Source organism: Lissotriton vulgaris, chromosome 9 (assembly GCF_964263255.1).
Source record: "Lissotriton vulgaris chromosome 9, aLisVul1.2, whole genome shotgun sequence".
NCBI lineage: Eukaryota > Metazoa > Chordata > Amphibia > Caudata > Salamandridae > Lissotriton > Lissotriton vulgaris.
Window position 1 is genome coordinate 839915457 of NC_141697.1, and position 23748 is coordinate 839939204.

General features: G+C 45.3%; 1 protein-coding gene across 3 annotated transcripts in view; it reads left to right on the forward strand.

The window, feature by feature from the left end:
* LOC147692342 (inositol-trisphosphate 3-kinase A-like) overlaps positions 1 to 23748 on the forward strand; it is a 913921-nt gene that overhangs the window by 722529 nt on the left and 167644 nt on the right. For all 3 annotated transcript variants that reach the window (XM_086938574.1, XM_086938575.1, XM_086938576.1), the window contains exon 5: positions 707 to 911. In XM_086938574.1, the coding sequence (XP_086794700.1) occupies positions 707 to 911 (205 nt within the window). The remainder of the gene's footprint in view (positions 1 to 706; positions 912 to 23748) is intronic.

Below are 23748 nucleotides of genomic sequence, written 5' to 3' on the forward strand. Positions count from 1 at the left end.
GCACAAATCATCTCTTCTATTGAGGATAAGGAGGCATTAACAAAAAGAGCGCATGGTTGGATCACGCTCAGCGACAATCGAAGAATGCAGCCACAAGAATATCTTAACATTGGTGTGAATCTAACAACAAAAGAAAAGTTTGTAAAATTATTCCTTGGCGTAATTATGGTAATCCCGCATTTACCACCCTGGGTAAGAAAAAACTTTTTGCAGCAGTGCTGCCTGTGTAAAGCTGACAAGGAAGACATGGTCCATGTGATGTGTATTTGTCCCAAACTAAAGGACTTGAGGTACAATTTATTATGGCCCTCCTTTAAATTACATGGCGTCCGGACATGCAGGCAGGCTGTTAAACTGTGCTTTAACCCCAGCAAAACAAAATGAAACTGCCGGGTCGTAAAGTTTTTGGATTTAGCAGAAAAAAGACACTTGAGCGCTTGACGACCGTTGAAACATTTTATGGACAATCATGAACCGATATTAGTCAAACTTGCAAACTGAGGAAACTGCGCACAAATGAACTTTTAACAATTTTTAGCAATGTTTTATTGTTTTGTAAAGATTTTAATTAATCATGTACAAATTAATAAATTACTTACTCTCTCCAAACTTTCCCCACAGGTCAGGCCCCTCCTTTAAGATGCCGTCTGAGTCTCATACACTAATCCGGATAGTTTTTAACATTTTTGATGTGTTTGCATTTCAGGACCTACTTGGAGGAAGAACTGGCCAAGGCCCTTCAGAAACAGACCTTGCGGACAGACATGTACCAAAAGATGGTGAAGGTAGATCCCACTGCCCCCACAATGGAGGAGCACGCACACCAGGCCATCACCAAGCCACGTTACATGCAGTGGAGAGAGTCCATCAGTTCCACCACCACAGTCGGCTTCAGGATAGAAGGCATCACGGTAGGAGTAAAAGTAATGGCCTATAGGAGGCATTAATATGGTAGGATGAAAGGAGGAGAAGGTTTGAAAGCACACAGGATGTGGTCTGATGGCTAGAGCTGCCGACTTTCAATCAATCAGGAAATTGTAAGCGCGCTACACACCCGTGAGGGTCTTAAGGCACTGAGGGAGGGGGTGGGGGGGGGGTCGGCAGATCTGTATAACCAAAGAGGCAGGTCTTGGGGGTCTTCTTGAAGGTATTCAGGGTGGGGGTGCGTCTGATGTCTGCCGGTAGTTCGTTCCAGGTCTTGGCTGCAATGTGAGAGAAGGTTCTTCCGCTTGCTTTGTGGATGTTCGGGGTTCCGGCCAGTGCAAGGTTGGTAGATTGGAGGTTTCTTTTGGGTGCGTGGATGTTGATTCTGTTATTGAGGTATTTGGGTCCGTTGTCGTGCAGGCGTGAGTGAGGATTTTGAAGGTGACTCTTTTCTCCACGGGGAGCCACTGGAGATTTCGTAGGTGTTGGCTGATGTGTTCGTGCCGAGGGATGCCGAGGACGAGTCTGGCAGCAGTGTTCTGTATTGTCTGGAATCTGTGGAGCAGTGACTTGTTGATGCCAGCTTAGAGTGCATTTCCTTAGTCCAGTCTTCTGGTGATGAGTGCATGGGTGACTTTCTTACTTGACTCAGGGGGGATCCATTTGAAGGTCTTGCGGAGGATGCGGAGGGTGTTGAAGCAGCTGGAGGTGACGGCGTTGATCTGATGGTTCATGGTGACTGATGAGTCGAGTATGATGCTGAGGTTTTTGTCGTGATCAGAGGGGGTGGGTGGGCTTACAAGGGCGGTCAGCCATCAGGTTTTGTCCCATGCTGAAGGGGTTGTTCCGAGGACGAGGACTTCTGTTTTCTCTGTGTTGAGCTTCAGGCAGCTGTTGGTCATCCAGACTGCGACGTCTTGCATTCCTTTCTGAAATTTTAGTTTGGCATTTTTGGGGTCTTTGGTGAGGGAGAGGATGAGCTGGGTGTCGCCAGCGTAGGATACGATGTTGAGGCCGTGTTGCCAGCGTAGGATACGATGTTGAGGCCGTATTGTCTGACGATGGCTGTGAGGTGGGCCATGTAGATAATGAAGAAGGTTGAGCTCAGTGAAGACCCCTTGTAGTGTAGTTCCTATTTTCCCTATAGGCCCTGCGCATTGGAATAACATAAACAGCAGTGTAGACTTAGGACTGAGGTCTTCTAGGTCTCTACTGACTATGTTAGACTTAATTTAGGTTTGCGCCAGCTAGCTCAGAGGTCACTGGAAACTTTCTTGACTGAATAGGAAGTGATCAGCTTCCCTGGCTCAGACAAGAAGGGATTCAGCTTCCGACAACCACATAAACATGACAACTTTGCTCCCCAGAATAAGAGTCAATCTCTAGAGTCGTGTGAAAACAATAGACAATTATTTCACTCAGTCTGACGTGCGTTCTTAGTTTCACCAGAGTGCAGAGAAGTGAGAGAGACGGGCGTTTTCAATAAAGGGTATGATTTATTGAACAGTCTTCCTTCTCATGCAAGAGAAATGGATTGCCACAATTGCAATACTTAATATAAAGTAAAGTGTGTACAGTAAAAGGAGTATTATGAAATAATACTGTAAAAGCATTGATATGGTTTCTTAGCCATAAGATAGTTAAAATGAATAAAATATATACAATATATACATTCATATATACATTGGCTAACGACCTCAACTGGTGCTTCTAACTACGCCTACCCCGGTGTACCTGACCTAAGCCTAATACGTGGGAGGGAGTAAGTAAGTAGCAGTTTAAGTTAAGTTGGTTTTGCCAAGAGTTTGATCCAAGAATTCTCTCTAAGGGTTTAGTCAGCACCGTACCTTTGGAATAGAATGTAGGAGGTCTGGTATCTCCCTCTCAGGACCCGATATCCCAGTCACCCGCAAGGGTAGGCTGGAAATGCCGGAGCTGTATTTTCTCGGCAGGAGAAAAGACAGCGTCTTTCTCAGCGCGTCAAAGAGGAGGGGCAGCGTCCGTGGGCTTCTCGCGTCTGCTGGGCTTTCTGCAAGGGGACAGCTGTTCTGCTCCAGTATTCACCACTGTGTGTTTGCTTAAGGCAACGTTGGTATATTTATACCTGAAAGGTGCCGAGTTTGACGTAAGTTTTGGACATAAGACGTCAATAAAGATGTCACTAAGAACTGGTCGTTCTTACAGCGCTCGCAGGAGTTCTATTACAAATCAAAAAAAGCAAGCGGGGCTTTCCCAGGTTGCTGGGGGTTTGGTGTGTCGAAAGAACTCGATGTGCTCTCTAGGAATCTAAGGAAGTAGCTTCTGCTGTGTCATGGACTGCAGAGGCAATTTACTGAAAATATGGCTCCGAATGTTATGCCATTATAGGGATATGTATTGATTATAGCCGTATAGGGGCATAAGGTCACAATATTGATCGGGTTCCTAGATAAAACACATCACCCACTCCACGGTTTTATGTCCATCAATTACTAAAAACTTAAGCAATAAAGATGCATGTGTATTCCAACCCACCCCAAAATACATTTTGCATTTGAAATGGTGTATACGAAATACATGAAAATGATAATAGGTACTGTACGTCTTTAAGCAGCGTAATCATTCAAAAAAAATTTGCATATAAATTCAGTTGAACGATTTGCGAAAAAAAATTACACATGAAATGTCTCTCAGTACAGAAAAGAAGGGCGAGACTATTTCATCACATATAAATACAGTTGCTGTAACATGTGCTAGAGGCTGAAGTAATATTTTGTCTCTAGATCTACTAAAAATAGAAGCCCTGTTCTTTATGAATAGTTCTACTTTAAGCAAAGTATGTGTGCCAGAAAAAAGGTAAACATTTTGGAATTTTGGAAAAAATAATTTCATGATGAGCGGGGGAAAAAATAGTTCCAAACGTTTTTCAGTAGCTCTTGTTTATCAAAGCCGAAGGCCGAATTCAGAGTTCATGGGAACGCTGTGCGCCGGATTGTTTTCCAAAAAGTTATTGTTTCTGTTCAGGGGAGAACATCATTTCAGACAGACTCGCAAAAATTTGGTCTACATATTCAGGTGACAGTTCCACCAAGTTTGATAATGCTGTAACGTGGCAGTCGTGAGAATGATTGCTGTCAGCGATTTCAAGATCAGCAATGCTCACAGAGGGTCGTACCTGGGTGATGTTGCTTTCATTTCTTGCTTCACTGCCACCACCTAATCATAGCGCAGGAGTCTCAACGAATGCCGTCATCAGGATTGGTAACCGCTGGGGTCAACACGATGCATGAGCCGTTACTGGACTTAGCAAAGTATCTATATCCATTGGTACTGCTGATTGTAGTGCCAGACAGGTGTCTAACACGCATTCCTCTCCGGATAGCATACATCGAAGCACAGGTAAGATGCAGGTCTGCCATATAGGTCTGAATGAAAGAAACCAGGTCATATTCAGATCTCTTAGCCGGGCTAGTCCAAGGACTTTAGTTATGCGGTCCCAGTAGCGTATTGCTAGGATCGTTTCTTCCATCCTTGCCGCAGTCATGTCTGCGTTTTGGCTTGCCATATCGGAGCAGAAGGGTCAAAAATAAAATCCCTGCTACGAGTCCCAAAAGTAGTGGTAGGCTGCCAAAGACCGAATGGACAAAATTGGAAAAGATGCCCAGGACTGCTTCGAAGGGTGTTAACAGTCCCGAAAAAAATTGTCTTAAATACATTCGAGATACCACTGGCATTCGACATATTTAGGATTTGGCTTAACATTTCTACGAAATGCACGGGGCAATTTGTTGATAAAAGTGTATGTATCTCTGCAGTTGTCCTTGCAACTTAGAGATCATACGTCTCTTTTGATGGCGTGATGGGCACTGTTGTCTGTAAAAGCACAGACTTCATTCTGCTTAAAGTATCAATTCGTACAGAAGAGATATTCAACGGAGGCCAAATCGAAGCCTCTGAGTCTCCAGGGCCATTAGGATACAATACTTGCATACAGCAAGTGACCATGGAACTGACGCTTAAGAGATATGCTTTTCCTGGCACCAAGCCACAACAGCTGTGGTCCGTTATTAGAACGTAACTCCCGTTAGAAAGTTGTCTAAAGAATGGCTCTATTTTTGTTGCAGGTGTGCCGTGCTGGTGGCATGAAAGGTTATTTGAAGTCCCCTCACAGGCCCCATGCAAATTAATACCTTGGCACAAAAGTATACCGATTAGTGATTGTTTACACTTATTACCACTAAGAAATACATTTTTGTTATTGTCACTATAACATGTGTGTGTATAAGGTAATTTCCATGATGACTTAATGTATCCTTTACCCAACCTTTCATACTGGCCTGCTGGTATATACTCTAGGCATTTTTTAAATTGGAAAGTTGTTATCGGAATTGTGATAATCCCGTGTATTATCCATTCAATGACAGGTCTTTCTGACATTGTCAATGGTAATCTCTCTTGTTTTTCAATGCTCAGAATTGTATAGTCTGCTCCTTTCTGTGCCAAACTGATTTGTTTATCAGTAAGGTTAAAGATAGAAAACAATGACGTTGTGTTGGCTAAATGCCATGGCACATAGCCTTAACGCAGGTTTTGCAACGTCCAGCCTAGCTGTACAATAGAGCGTGATTGGGACTGGCCATGTTGTAACATTAGCAAGTCCTGGTCTATTATATCGATAGCAGATGATACAATACTGTCCAGTGAATATATTCTGGAGGACAGAGTCATTAACCCATTGTCCACAACAGAAAGTGATTTTTCCAAATTAATACGATCAATTTCTCGTATTTTTTCTGCTGTCTCAATTTGAGTCACTTTCCATGCCTCGTTGTAAGCAGCGTATATACTGGCCGCTATGAAACGTTTTTGACGCTGTTTGCGTGGTCCCATTATGAAATCGCGCACGTCAGCACCTTCTTTAAGTAAAGATAAGTGTTGCTTAATTTCTGCCAGTATGGATGTTTGTAGCCATTCAAGGCATAGTTTCCCTACACTGTATTTTGTTACTATACCTGGATGTTGTCTCTGGGAGTATCTAGGGTCTGGTCTGGTCATTTTTAACCCCTGTATTTTGTTCAGGAATCTGTCTTGACAGTTATTCGTGTCTGTAGGCCAGATTAACCCCTTTTTCCAATCAGGATGTGTTCTGTTTTCATGTAAAACTTGGGTTACGTCTACCTCAATATCTGTGGTTGCATTATCAGGTATTGGCTTTGGAATAGACGGTTTGTTAAGGTCTTTAATCTTGGCTAGGCCAAGACAGGTAGTTTGTTGAATGGTGTCATTCAAGAACATTATTTGTTCTGGGATCATGCAGGCTCGAAATAATCCTTCTAGGCCTTGTACTTGCCAATCTTTTGTAACCCAGATGGTTTTTGTTTCAATGTTGTTTTTCCAGAAATTAAAACCAAATGTAATAATTTTTTCGTAAAATGCTTCTGAATATATCAATTTAGTATTTGTCAGCATGGTTTTTGTCCCTGTTTTATCTAACAGTTTATAATAAAATGTTTCTGCATCACTTGTGTTAAACCCTGAGAAGTATTGGAATTTCTCATAGAATGTTTTTAAACTGCTTTTAGGTGGAGTAGCACAATGTTCCCATTGGTTATATTTAAAAACATTTCTAGGTTGAACAGATTTATGCAAATATTGGTCTGCATAATGGGTAAAACAATACATCTGTTCATAATTTGATGAACCTTGCAAATAATCATGTTCTGTAAATTTTGCTGACAAGACAAAATCCAACATCATATTATTTATGCTTTCAAAGTCCCAATCATCAGAGAATGTACTTGGTTTTACAAAGTCACTTAATGAAACCTTAAACTGATGAGGATATTTCAAGTGTTTGACCGGTCCATATATTTCGTAATCTGTTTTGTTCCAAACTACCCCGCCGGGTATTGGAATGGCTGTGACATTCCCTGTTGATAGTTCTCTTTTCTTGATGTGAGATGACTTGTGTGGCTTCAGAACTAAGTTGATGTTCTGACTTGCTGTGTCCATTGTACTGTATTTCCCTTCAATGAATTTTCCCAAGCAAAGTACCATAATGAGCCAAAGCAGGAGGAAAAATACTCCTAACACAATCCAAAATTCTAACCATGGAGAAATAAGATAGGTGTCTTTGAGTTGATGAAAGAGTTCTGTTGCTTTGTCTTAAATCTTTGTTGCTGGCGTCACTTCAGGCTCGCTTTGATCTTCAGAAAAGTTATCGAAATTGATGAAGTAACCAGATGCAGTTCTGTCAATTGTTGGAATTGTTTTTTCAATTTGCCTTTCATTAGCACATTCTGATGCTACATCATTGTAGACTGGTGTTTCATGACGAACTGTTTCAATTTGGGTTTCAAGAGGCACAAGTTCCATGTCATTTCTGCATAGTCCTTTTTTATTCACTGCAGGTTTATCAAATGTGATTAATCTTTCAGTTTGAACCTCTAGATACTAGCAAATTTTGGTATTCTGCTATTTCTTGGGAGTCCACTGGGCCTACTACTTATTATTGGCCACATGATTGTGGTTTTACCAGGTCGATTGATACACCTCGGTTCTCCTTTTTACCAGCAAGGGGCGGTAGTACAACTGGTCTTGTTCCGTTGATTGCTTAAGACAGGTACTGCTTTTCTGTAAGGAGGCCCAAATTCCTTCTTCACCGCTATTTTTTCTCTGACCAGATCCCCAGTCTTTGGAATCCAGACAGGTCTTGCTGGGACAGGTGGTGTGTCTTCAGTGTTTGTTGGCTGTTGCTCTAACTTTACGTTGCTCAGGGCTTTTCTTGTTTCATTTAATTCCTGTAAAACAGCCAAACGATCGTTGATGTCAAAGCATTTTTTCTTGTCATCTACTACTGAAGCATGACTATCTAAGTCCTGAACATACATTCTAGTTCCGAACAATAGTTCGTACGGGCTGAAACCTTTTAGAGAATTTCTTGGCAAGTTATTAAGACTACGTTGGACACTTGTTAAATGCTGGACCCACCCATCACCCGAACCTAATACCTTTGCAGTTATAGATTGCTTTATGTCTCGGTTTTTTTCTTTCCACAACCCCGTTTCCCTCAGGATGGAAGGGACAAGAGAACCGCAACCCAATGCCCATGCTGGTCATGGCCTTCTCATAAGCTCGAGAGCTAAAAGCAGGACCCTGGTCAGAATGAAGCAAGGCAATTGCGTATGTGCCGATAAAGACTCGCAAATCTTTTATAACAGTTCTGGCGTCAGCCGAACGCTGGGGCCACATCTTTAAGTGATTTTAGTCTTAAAAGGAATTAATAGGACGCTGGATTTTATGTATAGATAGCCTTATGCTACCTACAGAAATGGCCATGGCATTACTCCGGTTGGCTCGTTACTGCGGTCTCTGTTGCAGTCTGGACAGCTCTTCACAAATTTATAATGTTGCAGGCTCATCCCCGGCCACCAGTATTCTGATTGTAATTCTGTCAGAGATTCCTTCATCTGTTTGTGCCTCGGACCCAATCCCATGTGTGCGTCTGCTATTAAAAAGATTCTCCGATTCGTGTTTGGAATTACCCTATCCCCCACTCCAGGGATTCGAGCAAAAGGAACGGAGTTTGCATCAATTATATATGTATAATTGAGTGGATAGTTCACGGGTAGTGCTGCACAGTTGCCTTTTGAAGACGTTTTTACCGCCAGCATGGTTTCCCCGTCTATGTATTTTTCTGAACGCTTTTTTGTGGCTACGGAAGCTGGTTTAGTTGTTTCCGCTGTGGCTGTATCAGCCAATGAATTCCCTGCAACGTGAACGCCATCACGTTGATGACTCAGAGTGTGTATCACGTGAGTCTTTTGTAGTTCCTTCTGTAAAAGAACTACTTGTTTCCAACGCATTTTATGCTTGATTGTGGGACCTTTGTCATCTTTGTAATCATTTTGAACCTAGTTCTGCAAATCATTATTGTAAGAATTGACGCAAAAATGCGAATCGCACACGATTAGTGTCGGGAATTCACGTTCGGCATTTTCAAGCGCCATCTTTAAAGATCTGATTTCAGCTCGCTGAGCCGATCATTTTCTCAGTGATTCCGTTTTTGTTATTTTCGGTCTGAATTTACCACAGAGCCAGCGACCTTTAACAATCGCGCAGGCTGCATTGTAGGATTTATCATCTACATTGTAATGCTGTACAAATCTGTCTGTAAAGATTATACTAGAGTACTGTTGGAGGGGCAGAATTTCGATTGGCAGAGGATATTCTTTTTCATATTTTAAATCATTCTGTTTTTTCATGTTCGGGACAAAATAGTATGTCACGTCTTCTGCAGCAAGAGAATTTTCCCACTGTATCCATTTCGGATCTAGTGCCACTGTTTTTAGATTTACTGGGCTGAATAGTGCCTCGAAGGCTGATTCTGCTGTGAAAACAGTTATTCTTTTGCCTTGGGCTAGGGCTCGTTCTCTTGCTACAGCAGTTTGAACTGCCTTTACAGTGTTTTCTGTAAGACTGAATGTTTTTTCTGCTTGTGTGTACAAATGTGATTTGTAAGCTATTGGTACCGTTTCTCCCTCATTAGAGGTCAGGTACGTGAATCCGCATCTTCCTGGGATGACCCGGATTACAAGGTTGCGTGTACTGTCACGTATTTCTAATTTTGTTTTAGCTAACATGTCTGTTTGCAGTGATCTCAAAATTTCTGTGTGTTTTTGAGTCCAGTTGATTGGTTTAAAATCAGGTCTTATTAATTCGTAGAGAGGTTTAATCCTCTCTGCATAGTTTAGAATGTAAGTTCTTCTGAAATTCAGAAAGCCTAGAATCGATTGTAAGTTCTTCAGCGTTTTCGGTGCTTGGAGTACAGCGCACTTCTCTAAGAAGTTGTCTGCTAGGCTTTTGCCTTCACTTGATAATTCGTATCCTAAAAATAGGACAGTTAGATGGGCAATTCGTGACTTTTTAAGTTGAATTTGTAACCCTCTGCTGCGAACACAAGTATTATGGTGTTCACTCTTTTCAAGTGAGTATCCAAGTCGTCGTCTGTGAAATAGATGTCATCGACATAAGATAATGCCTCATTGTCATACATTTGTAGTAACTCTGTTACTCTGGCTGAGAATAGTCCTGGGCTGTTCTTGAATCCCTGTGGGAGCCTACAGAAATTTTTCTGTGACCCCATTATTGAGAAAGCGGTCAGGTACCTGCTTTCCGGTGCAATATTTTGACAAAAGAATCCATTAGATATGTCTAATGTTGTTTTGTATTTTTTGCGAACTATGTTGTTCATTAGTGCCACACTGTGCGAATTTTGTACAGCAAATGTTTTGCAACATGAGTTAAGGTGTCTGTAGTCCAAGACTAGACGATATGAATCGTCTGGTTTGGAGACAGGAAACAAAGGATTGTTTATTTGAGAGGTGCATGTTTCAATCACCCCTTGGTATTCAAGTTGGTCTAAGATCTCCCTGACTTGTTTTTTAGCTTCTTGCTTAATTGGGTACTGCCTTTGTGCAGTTGGTTGACATTTTAACTGGATTTTGTGAGGAGGAGAGTCCTCATCCCATCCTACATGATTTTTATATAATGCAGGTGCTTGAGCTACTGCCCATTTCCTTGCATATATATATTTAGTGTGAATAGCAATATGATTTGAGAAGGCAGGCATAATCATTTCTTCGCCATGAGGGCACTCCCTGACAAACTCTGGGGGCCAATCTTTCTCGGCTAACAGGATGTCATAGCCCTTTGAGAGGTTTTCCCAAAAGAGATCCCTTATTTTCCTAGTCTTATCTCCCTCTATACGCAATGTTATTTCGTATATTTTATGAGGTTCGCTAACTCTGGTATCTGCAGTTTCTACTTGAATGTATTCATTCGTGTACACTGTCTCCAGATGACTCATCAGGATCTTGCGAGCTATGCTGATTTCTGCTGCGCTGTCTAGCATTGTCTGTGCCCACTCTCCGTTTTTCAGCTGTGTCCTCAGTATTCTCGGCATGTTCGATTACTCTAATACTGCCTACCTTCTTTCTTGGAAATTGTAATTTTTTTACTTTGAGCAGGTTCCTTGTCTTTGGACTTGGTGTGCTCTTCCCTTGGTTCTGACCGTGCTCTTCTTCCCGATTTCTGCAAAAAAGATCGAGAGGGACGTGTATCAATACTTTGATATCTATCAGGTTTTTTCAAGTTATCCCTATTTCTAAGGTTATATCTTTTCTCAGAGGGCTCCCTTTAGGGAGACTGGTGTTCTCGATTCGGAGTTCTTTCTCTCCGCCGAGGAGACCTTCCTCTGGACTGGAAAGCTTTTTCTTTGGGAGTGGATTGTTTATTTCCATCCCAACTCTTTTTAGGAGTGTTTAGATTATTTTTAATAAATAATTTTTCCGGATTTTCAAGTACTTGGGGTTTCACTGGTTTCCCACCCAAACTATCTCTACCTAATTCTTCATAGCATTTTTCTATGATTCTGGCAAGTTCAATTGGTTGATCTGTTATATCTGTTTTTTTCAATTTCTGGCGGATCGCCACAGATGCTGCTTCTCCTTTTATGTTGGCTAATAATATAGCCGAGACCGGTTTGAAGTCTTTCAGTAATTTCATACCAAGAGTTAAAGCAGGTTCTGGACCGTGTTCATTCTGAATTTGTTTTAGCACATCCGGTATTACCGCCATGGACGGAACACCATGTGTTTTTGTGTAAATGGAAGCAAAGACTGTGCCCCAAGTGTCACAGTCCTCCACATGTGGTGCGACCCCCATTGGAAGGCAGATGGTCAGAATTCTGTGTTTCTCAATAGGGGTAGTATTTGGGAATACTGCCTCTATCTGAGTTATTTTTTGTGCTAGCCAGAATGGAATTTGTTCCCGTTTTGCAGGTGTTTTACCAAGACATGATTGTAAGTTCTGTGGTGTAATTTTATTTGTGTTCCCCTGATGAGGGGTCAGCTGTTGAATGTTAATTGCTGGTTGGACTGTTGCAGTCCTCATTACATATTGGACTAACTGTCTGTGAATTTTAATTAGTAATTTGCTAAAAGTTCTTCTCTTGACATTTTATCAATGTCTGGATGTGGTGTGTAGCTGGCTAGAACCAGCCACGTTGCTCCTGGTCTACCTAGTGGACCGAGCCTGGTGATGTGATCATTATGTTTTAGGGCGCCTTTAAACCAGAGCAGGTGCTTTTGGTATTTTAATGGAATTTCAATCTCCTCGAACGGAACGTATTCATCCGGTGGTTCCTCTATTTTGTAATAGTGGAACTTGTGTGTTGTAGCGTTTGTCGCTGGAAAGTTTATCCATGAATAGAATACCTTTGTCTGTCGATACTCGTGTGCCTCTATCACGAAAATGACCGTACCACCTCGTGATGTCAGTCCGTTTTCTATAAGTTTTATAGTTATAGTTTTTCTTATGTTGACCGGAATGAGGATAGCATTCCGGTCATTCTGTAGGAGACTTGTGTCATCCTCTATGAGTTGATTTGCTAATATAGCAGCATCCCTATCCTCATCACTGTCTGGCATTTTACTGTCAGAAAGGTTTTTTTGTTGCAGATCAGGTTTCAAGGAAACAAAAGATTAGGTGCACAATATTTTGGAACACTGTATCCTTCAACGTTGACTAAACCAAAAACTCTACATAGGAATCTCTTCCTACTAAGTTCCGGCGGATTTTAACCTTTCACCCACTCCAGACGTCTATTGGAGTATTTACGGGAGAAAGGGTCTGTGTGAAAAAGCACGACTGAGTTACTCTAACGTCTTGCGTTAGTTTTATCACCTTACCAAACGTTGGGCGCCATGTAGTGTAGTTCCTATTTTCCCTATAGGCCCTGTGCATTGGAATAACATAAACAGCAGTGTAGACGTAGGACTGAGGTCTTCTAGGTCTCTACTGACTATGTTAGACTTAATTTAGGTTTGCGCCAGCTAGCTCAGAGGTCACTGGAAACTTTCTTGACTGAATAGGAAGTGATCAGCTTCCCTGGCTCAGACAAGAAGGGATTCAGCTTCCGACAACCGCATAAACATGACAACTTTGCTCCCCAGAATAAGAGTCAATCTCTAGAGTCGTGTGAAAACAATAGACAATTATTTCACTCAGTCTGACGTGCGTTCTTAGTTTCACCAGAGTGCAGAGAAGTGAGAGAGACGGCGTTTTCAATAAAGGGTATGATTTATTGAACAGTCTTCCTTCTCATGCAAGAGAAATGGATTGTCACAATTGCAATACTTAATTTAAAGTAAAGTACGTACAGTAAAAGGAGTATTATGAAATAATACTGTAAAAGCATTGATATGGTTTCTTAGCCATAAGATAGTTAAAATGAATAAAATATATACATTCATATATACATTGGCTAACGACCTCAACTGGTGCTTCTAACTACGCCTACCCCGGTGTACCAGACCTAAGCCTAATTCGTGGGAGGGAGTAAGTAAGTAGCAGTTTAAGTTAAGTTGGTTTTGCCAAGAGTTTGATCCAAGAATTCTCTCTAAGGGTTTAGTCAGCACCGTACCTTTGGAATAGAATGTAGGAGGTCTGGTATCTCCCTCTCAGGACCCGATATCCCAGTCACCCGCAAGGGTAGGCTGGAAACGCCGGAGCTGGATTTTCTCGGCAGGAGAAAAGACAGCGTCTTTCTCAGCGCGTCAAAGAGGAGGGGCAGCGTCCGTGGGCTTCTCGCGTCTGCTGGGCTTTCTGCAAGGGGACAGCTGTTCTGCTCCAGTATTCACCACCGTGTGTTTGCTTAAGGCAACGTTGGTATATTTATACCTGAAAGGTGCCGAGTTTGACGTAAGTTTTGGACATAAGACGTCAATAAAGATGTCACTAAGAACTGGTCGTTCTTACAGCGCTCGCAGGAGTTCTATTACAAATCAAAACAAAGCAAGCGGGCTTTCCCAGGTTGCTGGGGGTTTGGTGTGTCGAAAGAACTCAGTGTGCTCTCTAGGAATCTAAGGAAGTAGCTTCTGCTGTGTCATGGACTGCAGAGGCGATTTACTGAAAATATGGCTCCGATTATTATGCCATTATAGGGATATGTATTGATTATAGCCGTATAGGGGCATAAGGTCACAATATTGATCGGGTTCCTAGATAAAACACATCACCCTGTGGGACTCCGCAGGTGATTTCGTGGGATTGGAGAGGAAGGGTGTCAGTCTAATCCTTTGGCTTCTTCTGGTGAGGAATGATCGGATCCAGTCCAGAACTGTTCCTTGTATACCGGCGTTGTGTAGTGTGGCTACTAGTGTGCAGTGGTAGATTGTGTCGAAGGCCAATGATAGGTCGAGTAGGATGAGAGCTGGGGAGTGACCTTGGTCCAGGAGGGTACGGATGTTGTCTGTGGCGGCGAGTAGGGTGGTCTCAGTGCAATTGTTGCTTCGAATCCGGATTGGGACGGGTCGAGGACGGCGTTCTCTTCGATGAATCGTGACAGTTCCCTTTTGACTGTTTTTCTCTGTTACTTTGACTGTGAAGGGGAGGAGCGAGATGGGCCGGTAGCTCTTGAGGTCAGTGGGGTCAGCTGTGGGCTTCTTGAGTAGGAGCCTGACTTCTGCACGCTTCCAGTCACCTGGGAAGGTGCCTGTTTTGAAGGTGGTATTGCTGCACATTGTAGTATGGGCGCGATGGCGGCCGCTGCTCTGTGGGAGATGTGATGGGGGCAGGGGTCGATGGGTCCCTCCAAGTAGATGCCTTTCATGGTCGAGGCGGTGTCTTTGGTCATGATCGGTGTTCAGTTGGAGATGGTCGGTGTTAGATTTGGGGGTCTCTGGTTGGCACAGGTATGCACTTGTGACAATCAGGGACCCTCTCCTCTAGTCAGGTCAAGGGAATTACCCCTTAAGAATAACCCCTGCTCACCCTCTAGGTTGCGTGGCGCGAGCAGTCAAGGCTAATCTTCAGGGCGCAAAGTCAGTTAAGCATTTATGATTATACACAGTAAGGATAATGACCCCCCACAAATGGACACCAGGCTGTAGCTTGTACAATAATACTGGTACTTTATATAAAAGTAGTAGAGTGCAGGATTATCACAAGACCATAAATAACATTCACTTCGGGATGCACACCATAATTTCGGTTTTGAGGGTATAGGCTTTTGTAAGTGTCTTCAAATTGTGAATAAAGGTTGTTTTTAAATGCACACAGTTCGTGTATGCCAGTATATGCGTTTCTGCTACTTAATAACCACCACGTGTCTCTTTTGCCCTTATGCGCGTGGTATTTACTGTGTGGGATGTGGCGGCATTTGATTGAGGCCACAGAAGGGGTCCGGTGCACACAGACAACAAAATGCAGCCAGTACAGTACCTTTAAGGAGGGCGGCAGGTAGACGCGATGATGTCAGCATAGGCGAGATACCTAGGGTAATCTGTTGGCTTCCTCTATATGGTGCCTCCGTCTGAGGCGTACGGGCGGGGTGCTCCCGGGGAGTGAAGCGGGTGAAATCCTGCTGGAGTCCTCAGCGTATGCTGCGTTGGGTCAGGACTGCTGGCAAAAAGGTGCGAGGCGCACAGAGGGGGCCGATATGCTGGTACGGGCCCAAGGGTGCGAGGTGCACAGAGGGGGCCGGTATGCTGGTACGGGCCCAAGGGTGCGAGGTGCACAGAGGGGGCCGGTATGCTGGTATGGGCCCAAGGGTGCGAGGCGAACAGAGGGGGCCGGTATGCTGGTATGGGCCCAAGGGTGCGAGGCGAACAGAGGGGGCCGGTATGCTGGTACGGGCCCAAGGGTGCGAGGCGCACAGAGGGGGCCGGTATGCTGGTATGGGCCCAAGGGTGTGAGGCAACTTGTCAGTACACCTTCAGCGTACTCGGCGGACTGGAGGCACTTTGGAGACCCGGAGTGCGGGGCGGACTTGGCAGGCAGGTGCAAGGCGTACAGCCACAAGGCAAGGCGGTACATCTCGAAGGGGGCGCACAACAAAGACTGGTGCGATTGCGTACGGTTCTGGCATATGCCACGAACACTCGGGGTGCCTGGAAAAAGGGGGGAAATGCCTTATCGTCGGGAGGCGCGGCGCACAGGAGATAGTGCGCTTCAAGGCACGAAGCGTCTCCGGTGCTGCGGCGCTGTCTCACGATCTCTCCCCCCAGTGGGGATGCGGCAGGCAGTGCGGGGGTCCTTAACAGGAGGGCGAAGCGGGTGTGGGCAGCCCGGCGACACGGTGCGTGGACGGCTCAAGGCAGAGCGGGTCACATGGGGTGGGCAGGCACAGGACGGCTTTGCGGAGGTCCAGGGACACAGGACGCACTTGTTGCGGCTTCTGCGGCAGGGGAGAGCCAAGCAATTTCTTCACGGCTTTAGCAGGCAGTGCACAATGCTCCTGGGACTCAGGTCAGGGGACTGTGAGAAGTTGGCCTGGTATATAATGCTCACTAATTCTTAGTGATCACTTTGTACCATGCCAAGCAACCCTTATGATGATTGGTTGTAATTCAACCTTGTAGACCAGTTATCCTAGTGGTAACGTGGACAAAGCAGTCTTAGGCTAAACTCTGAAAGGCATGTGAAGCCAGCTGTAATACCATACACAACCCCCTTGAATACCAAATGAAAGGGACACCACACAGATATATATTGAAAATATATATTGATTTATTAACTATAAAATCCCCTGGACTCTTTATGAGCACAGAAGCACAAGTGTTAAATCACAAGACAGTTTAAAATACACAAAAGTTGCACAATATGGATGAGCCCTAGGGGCCACCTAAACCATATACTAAGAAAGTGGTATAAGAGATACCAATCAGAAAGGGAAGAGGCCTAGGGCCTTGGGAATCGCTCGAGCTATTCGAGACTAGCAATGATTAAGTCGGGAAAGGCCCGCGGGACTCGGGTGCAGTGTTCAAAGTGCACGCACTTTCCAATGTAAAGTCTATGGTGCGTAAAAAGTACAAAGTTAGTTAGTTCGGAACCTTCCGGGTAACCTAGAAAGCTGAAACTTGAGACACAGCCCCTAGAGATGTGTACCAGTGTAGGCACACCGGCGGAGCTGAGTTACCTCACCCACAGGAAGCGGGTGCACAGGGTCGAAGTAGTGTCGGGTTTCGTCACGCTGGTCGATGGTGCTTGGAGCTGGATCCAAGGGTGGATCTGAAGATGTGAAGACCTGAAAGCAGAGGGGACAATGTTCAAAGTCACTAGCCAGTGACTACCGTGGAACCAGATTGGAACCAGGCGATGTTGGGTGCAAACAGGCGTTGAGGTGTAGCTTCTCTCTGCAGCCACGTGGACACCGGGGGTCGAGGACGTCCAGGAGTCGGTCACGAGCTGTCCCACGCAGGCTTCTCGCCGTTGGCGGTGTCGGCGACCTGATCGGAGCAAACAGGCCTTGGCTAATGCAAGCCACGCAGGAATCAAAAGATGCTTGTTACTCGGACCAGCAAGGTCAGAGCAGGGGCTCCTTTTCACAGGAGCTAGGGCAAGTCTGGAGCAACCAGACCCGCAGTGTAAGTTGTCGGTTTTGTCGCCAAGATGGCCGCTGACCACGTGGCTAGTGACCGGGATGGCGCGTCGAGTGGCACAATGCAACAGGGCCCCACGCAGATCGTGGAGATGCTGGGGGGCTGATCTTCGGTGCAAGGGCTGCTCAGTGGTGGGGGTTCTCAGTCCCCAAAGCACAACGTCGAGGGTGCCTCGGTTGCTGCGCTGTCAGCTTTTCGGGTGTCTTTCAAGATGGCCGGTCCCACGTCTCTCGATGCCTCCACGGGTCCCTTCTTTGCAGGGACTGTGGATCGGGCTTGGAGAAGTCTGGGAGTCTGGGTCTTGTCAGGCTCTGGGCTCGGGCTCCGGCGGGAGGCGGCGGCAAAGCAGATGTCGATGCGCTGGTTGGTGCCTGTTTTCACAGGGTGGTCACTCCTAGGCCACAAGGGAGATTCTCTTCAGTCTTCTGAGCAGCAGAATGTCGAAGTCCAGTCTTCTTCTGTATTTCAAGTTGATTCAGGATGATCTGCTGTGCAATGGCACTGCTCCCACTCTTATTCCCAATCTGAGGGGTGGATCACCTACTAGGTCCCTCCTCTGGGAGGAACCAGGAAGGGGGGCGGTTACACCCCCTTTCCTTTGTCCAGCTCCTCGCCAGGCCTGGGTCTGGAAAGTCCCAGGACCGGTTTGGACTGGCTTATGCATGGGGACACCTTGTGTGCCCCGGGCATGTCTGATTCTATTCAGCCCTGTCCTACCCAATACACAAAACCCTGTCTGGGGTGGTGCTCGCACCTCCCAAGGCAGGAAACCCTTTGTCCAGGCCACCATCTGCCGAGTTTCGGTCAGCAGCAGGAGGCCAGACTCGTGTCTGTGGTGGCAGCATCCATTTTGTGATGCTGAGGCTCTGGTTAACTTTAACCGGGGTTAAGGCTACACACATGTCGTGTCCCTCTAGAAGGGTGGAATGCTATCCCCGTCGACAGAACTGTCGAGGGGATAGTATTCCAATTCGTATGACACCTTACTCGACATGTTTTGATAAAGCCAAACCAAAGATAGCATATAACCGCGAGGATTATAATGCACTTAAGAGTATATGGTATGGCAATATCCCGGAACAGCTTAGGGAGTGGTTCCCGACAGCTGCAGACAGGCTCAGCTCATGCTAGAGCACCATCTCACATATTTCCAAGCACTCTGCCTCCAGGATCGATGAGGCCTTCCATAGGTGTGGCTGATAGGAACATATGTGTCCAGTTTAAGGTCAGGTATAGGGATACTATACCTAAGTAAGAGGTGATTACACCAACTTACCCAGCTGAGTGATCAGCCAGTTGTGTCAAATATGGAGGCCAGGCCAGGGGTGGCACAATACATTCTGCAGCCCCTGGTAGGCCTTGGATGCACCTATGCCCTGGGTACCTAGGGTACACTGTTACAGGGGCCAACAAGTGAACCAGTTCCAATTCGTAATGCACCTAGAGTGCATTGGCAATAATTTAGAGAGAGAACAGCAGGCTGTGGGTCTGATTAGCAGGCCCACAGCCACATTAAGTCATAAACCAGTGAAGCAAAAAGCAAAAATTTGGGGTGACCATAGGATAGCAGACCCTACTCTCCTACGCAACCCCCCCCCCAAATGCAGGGACATTAGACTAACCTTGACCAGTTGTGTCTTCATGTTCTAAGTGGGAGTACCTGGAGAGACCATCTGCGTTGCCATGGTCAGTCCCTGGGCGGTGCTCCACTGTAAAGTCCATCCCCTGTAGGGAAATGGACCACCTGAGTAGTTTGGGGTTTTCACCCTTCATCTGATTAAGCCATAAGAGGGGCTTATGGTCGGTCTGAATCTTGAAGTGAGTGCCAAATAAGTATGGTCTCAACTTCTTCAGGGCCCACACCACAGCAAAGGCCTCCCTCTCAATAGCTGACCGACGTTTCTCTCTGGGGGTCAGCCTTCTGCTAATAAAAGCAATGGGCTGGTCCTGGTCATCTACATTAAGCTGTGAAAGCACTGCTCCCACTCCCAACTCAGAAGCATCTGTTTGGACAATGAACTCTCTTGAGTAGTCAGGACTCTTCAGGATAGGTGCAGAGCACATGGCCTTCTTCAGGTCATCAAATGACTTTTGACAGATTTCTGTCCACTGAACCTTTTTGGGCATCTTCTTGGATGTCAGATCATTAAGAGGAGTCACAATGGACCCATAGTTCTTAACAAACTTCCTTTAGTACCCAGTCAGGCCCAAGAAAGCTCTGACCTGAGTCTGGGTAGTTGGAGGGGACCAGTCCTGTATGGTCTGGATCTTACTCTCCAGTGGTTGAACTTGGCCTCCACCTACAAGGTGGCCCAGGTATACAACCTTGCTCTGCCCTATCTGGCAATTGGTTGCCTTGATAGTGAGGCCTGCCTTCTGCAGAGCCTCAAGCACTTCCTTCAGGTGGACCAGGTGATCCTCCCAGATGGAGCTAAAGACAGCAATATCGTCCAGATATGCTGCACAAAAGTCATCCAACCCAGTAAGGACTTGATTCACCAACCTTTGGAAGGTGGCAGGTGCATTTTTCAAACCAAAGGGCATCACCACAAATTGATCATGCCCACTGGGGGTAGAAAATGCTGTCTTGGCTTTAGACTCCTCAGCTAACCTGATTTGCCAGTAGCCAGCTGTTAAGTCAAATGTGCTCAAATATTTGGCAGAAGCCAACTTGTCAATGAGCTCATCTGCCCTTGGAATAGGGTGTGCATCTGTCCTGGTGACAGCATTGAGTCCTCTGTAATCCACACAGAACCTCATCTCTCTCTTGCCATCTTTGGTGTGAGGTTTGGGGACCAGAACCACTGGGCTAGCCCAGGGGCTCTCTGAAGGCTCAATGACACCTAATTCCAGCATCTTTTGCACCTCAGTCTTTATACAGTCCCTGACATGATCAGGTTGCCTGTAAATCTTGCTCTTTACAGGAAGACTGTCACCAGTGTCCACCACGTGGGTACACCAGTTAGTCTGACTGGGTGTCAATGAGAACATATGCCTGTATGCCTGTAGAACTTGTCTGCAGTCATTTTGCTGATGTTCAGTGAGGCTGCCATCTAAGGCCACACCTTCTACTGAGCCATCCTCAGGGTTCTGAGTGAGCAGGTCTGGGAGAGGGTCACTCTCTTCCTCCTGTCCCTCATCTGTAGCCATGAGCAAGCCCATGTCTGCCCTGCTGACATATGCCTTCAATCTATTGACATGGAGCACCCTGTGGGGGCTCCTGGGAGTTCCTAGGTCCACCAAGTAGGTATCCTCTCCCTTCTTTTCCAGAATTGTATGGGGTCCAGACCATTTGTCTTGGAGTGCTGCTGGGGCCACTGGCTCCAACACCCATACCTTCTGTCCAGGCTGAAACTCAACCAGGACAGCCTTTTGGTCATGCCAAGCTTTCTGTAATTCTTGGCTAGCCTCAAGGTTTTTGGATGCCTTTTCCATGTACTCTGCCATCCTGGAGCGGAGACCAAGTACATAGTCCACTATGTCTTGCTTAGGCTTTTTGAGAGGTAACTCCCATCCTTCCTTCACTAGACACAGGGGTCCTCTTACAGGGTGCCCAAATAACAATTCAAAGGGGCTGAAGCCAACCCCCTTTTGTGGGACCTCTCTGTAAGCAAACAAAAGGCAGGGCAGTAGGATGTCCCATCTTCGCCTGAGCTTTTCAGGTAATCCTTTGATCATGCCCTTTAGGGTCTTGTTGTTGTTGTAAAAGCTTTTATTTGACACTTTTTCATAAAGCCAACACATATATAGTACACAAACATAATCATCATTAAAAACTATTAGAATTAATAACATTTCATCATTCATAATGTGCAAAGTGCAAATAGGTGCAAGGTACATAGGGTAGGTCCAGGACAATTTTTTACAAAAACAATTTTAAAGGTGATTCATTACTCGTATGATAAGGGAAAAATATACATACCGGGTTTCTTACAAACCAGACCAAATTTTAAAAACTATTATATACATTTATAAATAATTAAAATGCCAGAAAATAAAAACAATTTCATCCTACATTAACATTCCAAGTTTCTTTCTAGTTAAGCATACACCATGGAGGTACCTGCTCAAGCCAAATGTTATTAACTTATTATTCGAAGATCTAAGTATACGCTCTGCCTCTTTAAATGATCGTGTACCCAAGTTTTTACAAAGGGGTATAATCCATTTCTTGCGCAATAATACATATGACGGGCAGAAGAAGAGGATATGAGCCTCATCTTCTTTCAGTTTTAAGTCACATGATTTGCAATATGGATCTTTGTTTGCCCCTCCCCACCGGCTAGTATTTGCATTTATCTGTAAGACCCCGTATCTAAATAGGAGGTAAACAGATTTGGCCAGGGGTGGCTCAATTTCGTCCATAAAATGTTCAAACGAGGGGTGATCCTTAAATTGCAGGAATTTGTGCGTTAAAGTACCAGTAGCACGTTCATATACATTAATGTACACATAATTCCAATAGGCAGATTTTACTTGGTTCTTACAAATATTTGGCGAGGTGATTGACATTGCTGGTGTCTCCCAGAAGTGTGAAAGACCTATTTTTATGAACCAATAGGATACATGTCTCAGCCACTTAATTGAGTTAAAAGAATCCAGCTCCCTAACTTCCATTAAACCTGCTCTATAATCAGCAAGTTCCGGGGTAGACCATAATCTCACCCAATAAAGCAGCGGCCTCAACCAACATAAAAAATCTGTTAGTTTTAGATTGATGTCTAGATAGACCGGCACTAAAGGTGTTCTTATTGGCAGTCTTAATAATCGTCTGAAGAACATGTTTTCATCAACATCAAATGATTTTTTTGAGTAAGGCCCCCAAAGCTCAGGGTCTTGTTGAATCTCTCAACAAGCCCATTACATTGTGGATGATACGGAGTGGTGAACTTGTAGTTGACACCACATTCCTTCCACATAGCTGTCAAATATCCTGACATGAAGTTGGCACCTCTATCAGATATTACCTCCTTAGGAAACCCCACTCTGGAGAAAACTCCAAGTAAGGCCCTGGCCACAACAGGAGCTGTTGTGGTCCTAAGTGGAATTGCCTCTGGGTACCTGGTGGCATGGTCCACCACCACCAGTATGAATCTGTGCCCAGATGCTGTAGGGGGATCCATTGGACCTACAATATCAATCCCCACTCTTTCAAAGGGTACCCCCACCACAGGTAGTGGTATCAGGGGGGCCTTTGTGGTGCTACCTGCTTTACCACTGGCTTGGCAGGTTTCACAGGAGCGACAAAACTCCTTGGTGTCTTCAGACATGTGAGGCCAGTGAAAGTGAGGGACAAGCCTGTCCCAGGTCTTATTCTGGCCTAAGTGTCCTGCTAAAGGAATATCATGGGCCAAGGTGAGAAGGAAACCCCTAAATTGCAGAGGTATAACCAACCTCCTGGTTGCACCAGGCTTGGGGTCTCTACCCTCTGTGTAAAGGAGTCCTTCATCCCAATAAACGTTATGGGCACTTTGAGCATTCCCAGCAGCCTCAGCAGCAGCCTGCTGTCTGAGGGGTTCAAGAGAAGGACAGGTTAACTGAGCCTGCCCCAAGTCTGCCCTAGAAGGTCCCCCTGTCCCCAGAAACTCAACCTGATCAGGTTCAAGTTCTTCAGAGACAGTTCCTTCAGGGGTCCCAAGACCAGCTTCCTGTGAAGCCTGATCCTCACTTGTAGGCAGTTGGGAAGGCACAGCCTTAACCCTCCTGTTCTTCTTCTTGGAAGGCGCTTGGTCCATTGTTCCAGGATCCAAGACCTGAGGTTCAGAGAGGCACTTTTTGGCCTGTGACCTGGTCAGAGCAAGGACATGTGATGATATCCCTAACATCTCTGCATGAGTCCTGTACTCAACTTCTGACCATAGAGAGTTCTCCAGGTCATTGCCCAACAAACATTCAACTGGGAGATCAGCACTAACCACAACTCTTTTTAGGCCAGTTACCCCTCCCCAGGAAAAGTTAACAAGTGCCACACTATGTGTAGTAGTGACATTGCTGGCATTGGTCACCAGGTAATTATCACCTGGCATGTATTGTCCAGGGTCCACAAAGTTAGGTGTCACCATTGTGACACTGGCACATGTGTCCCTGTAAGCTTGAGCCACTTTGTTATTGATTAAAGGTGTCTGTCTGTATTTGCCCAGGTTACTGGGACTTATGTCAGGGGTCAAATCTATGTCCCCTTCACAAATCAGAACAGCCTGTGTAAGGGTTCTGACTAGGTCAGAATCTCCTTCAGTTCCCAAAGTGATACCCACTACCCCCTTGGTTTGAGGACCAGCACTGCTAGCTGTGCTAGTGGGTGCAGGTGCCTTAGGGGCTGCAGTGCTGGGGGCTCCACCCTTTTTACACTCACTTGTCCAGTGAGAGGTGTTTTTACAAGTTTTACACCAGGGTTTCTTCTGAC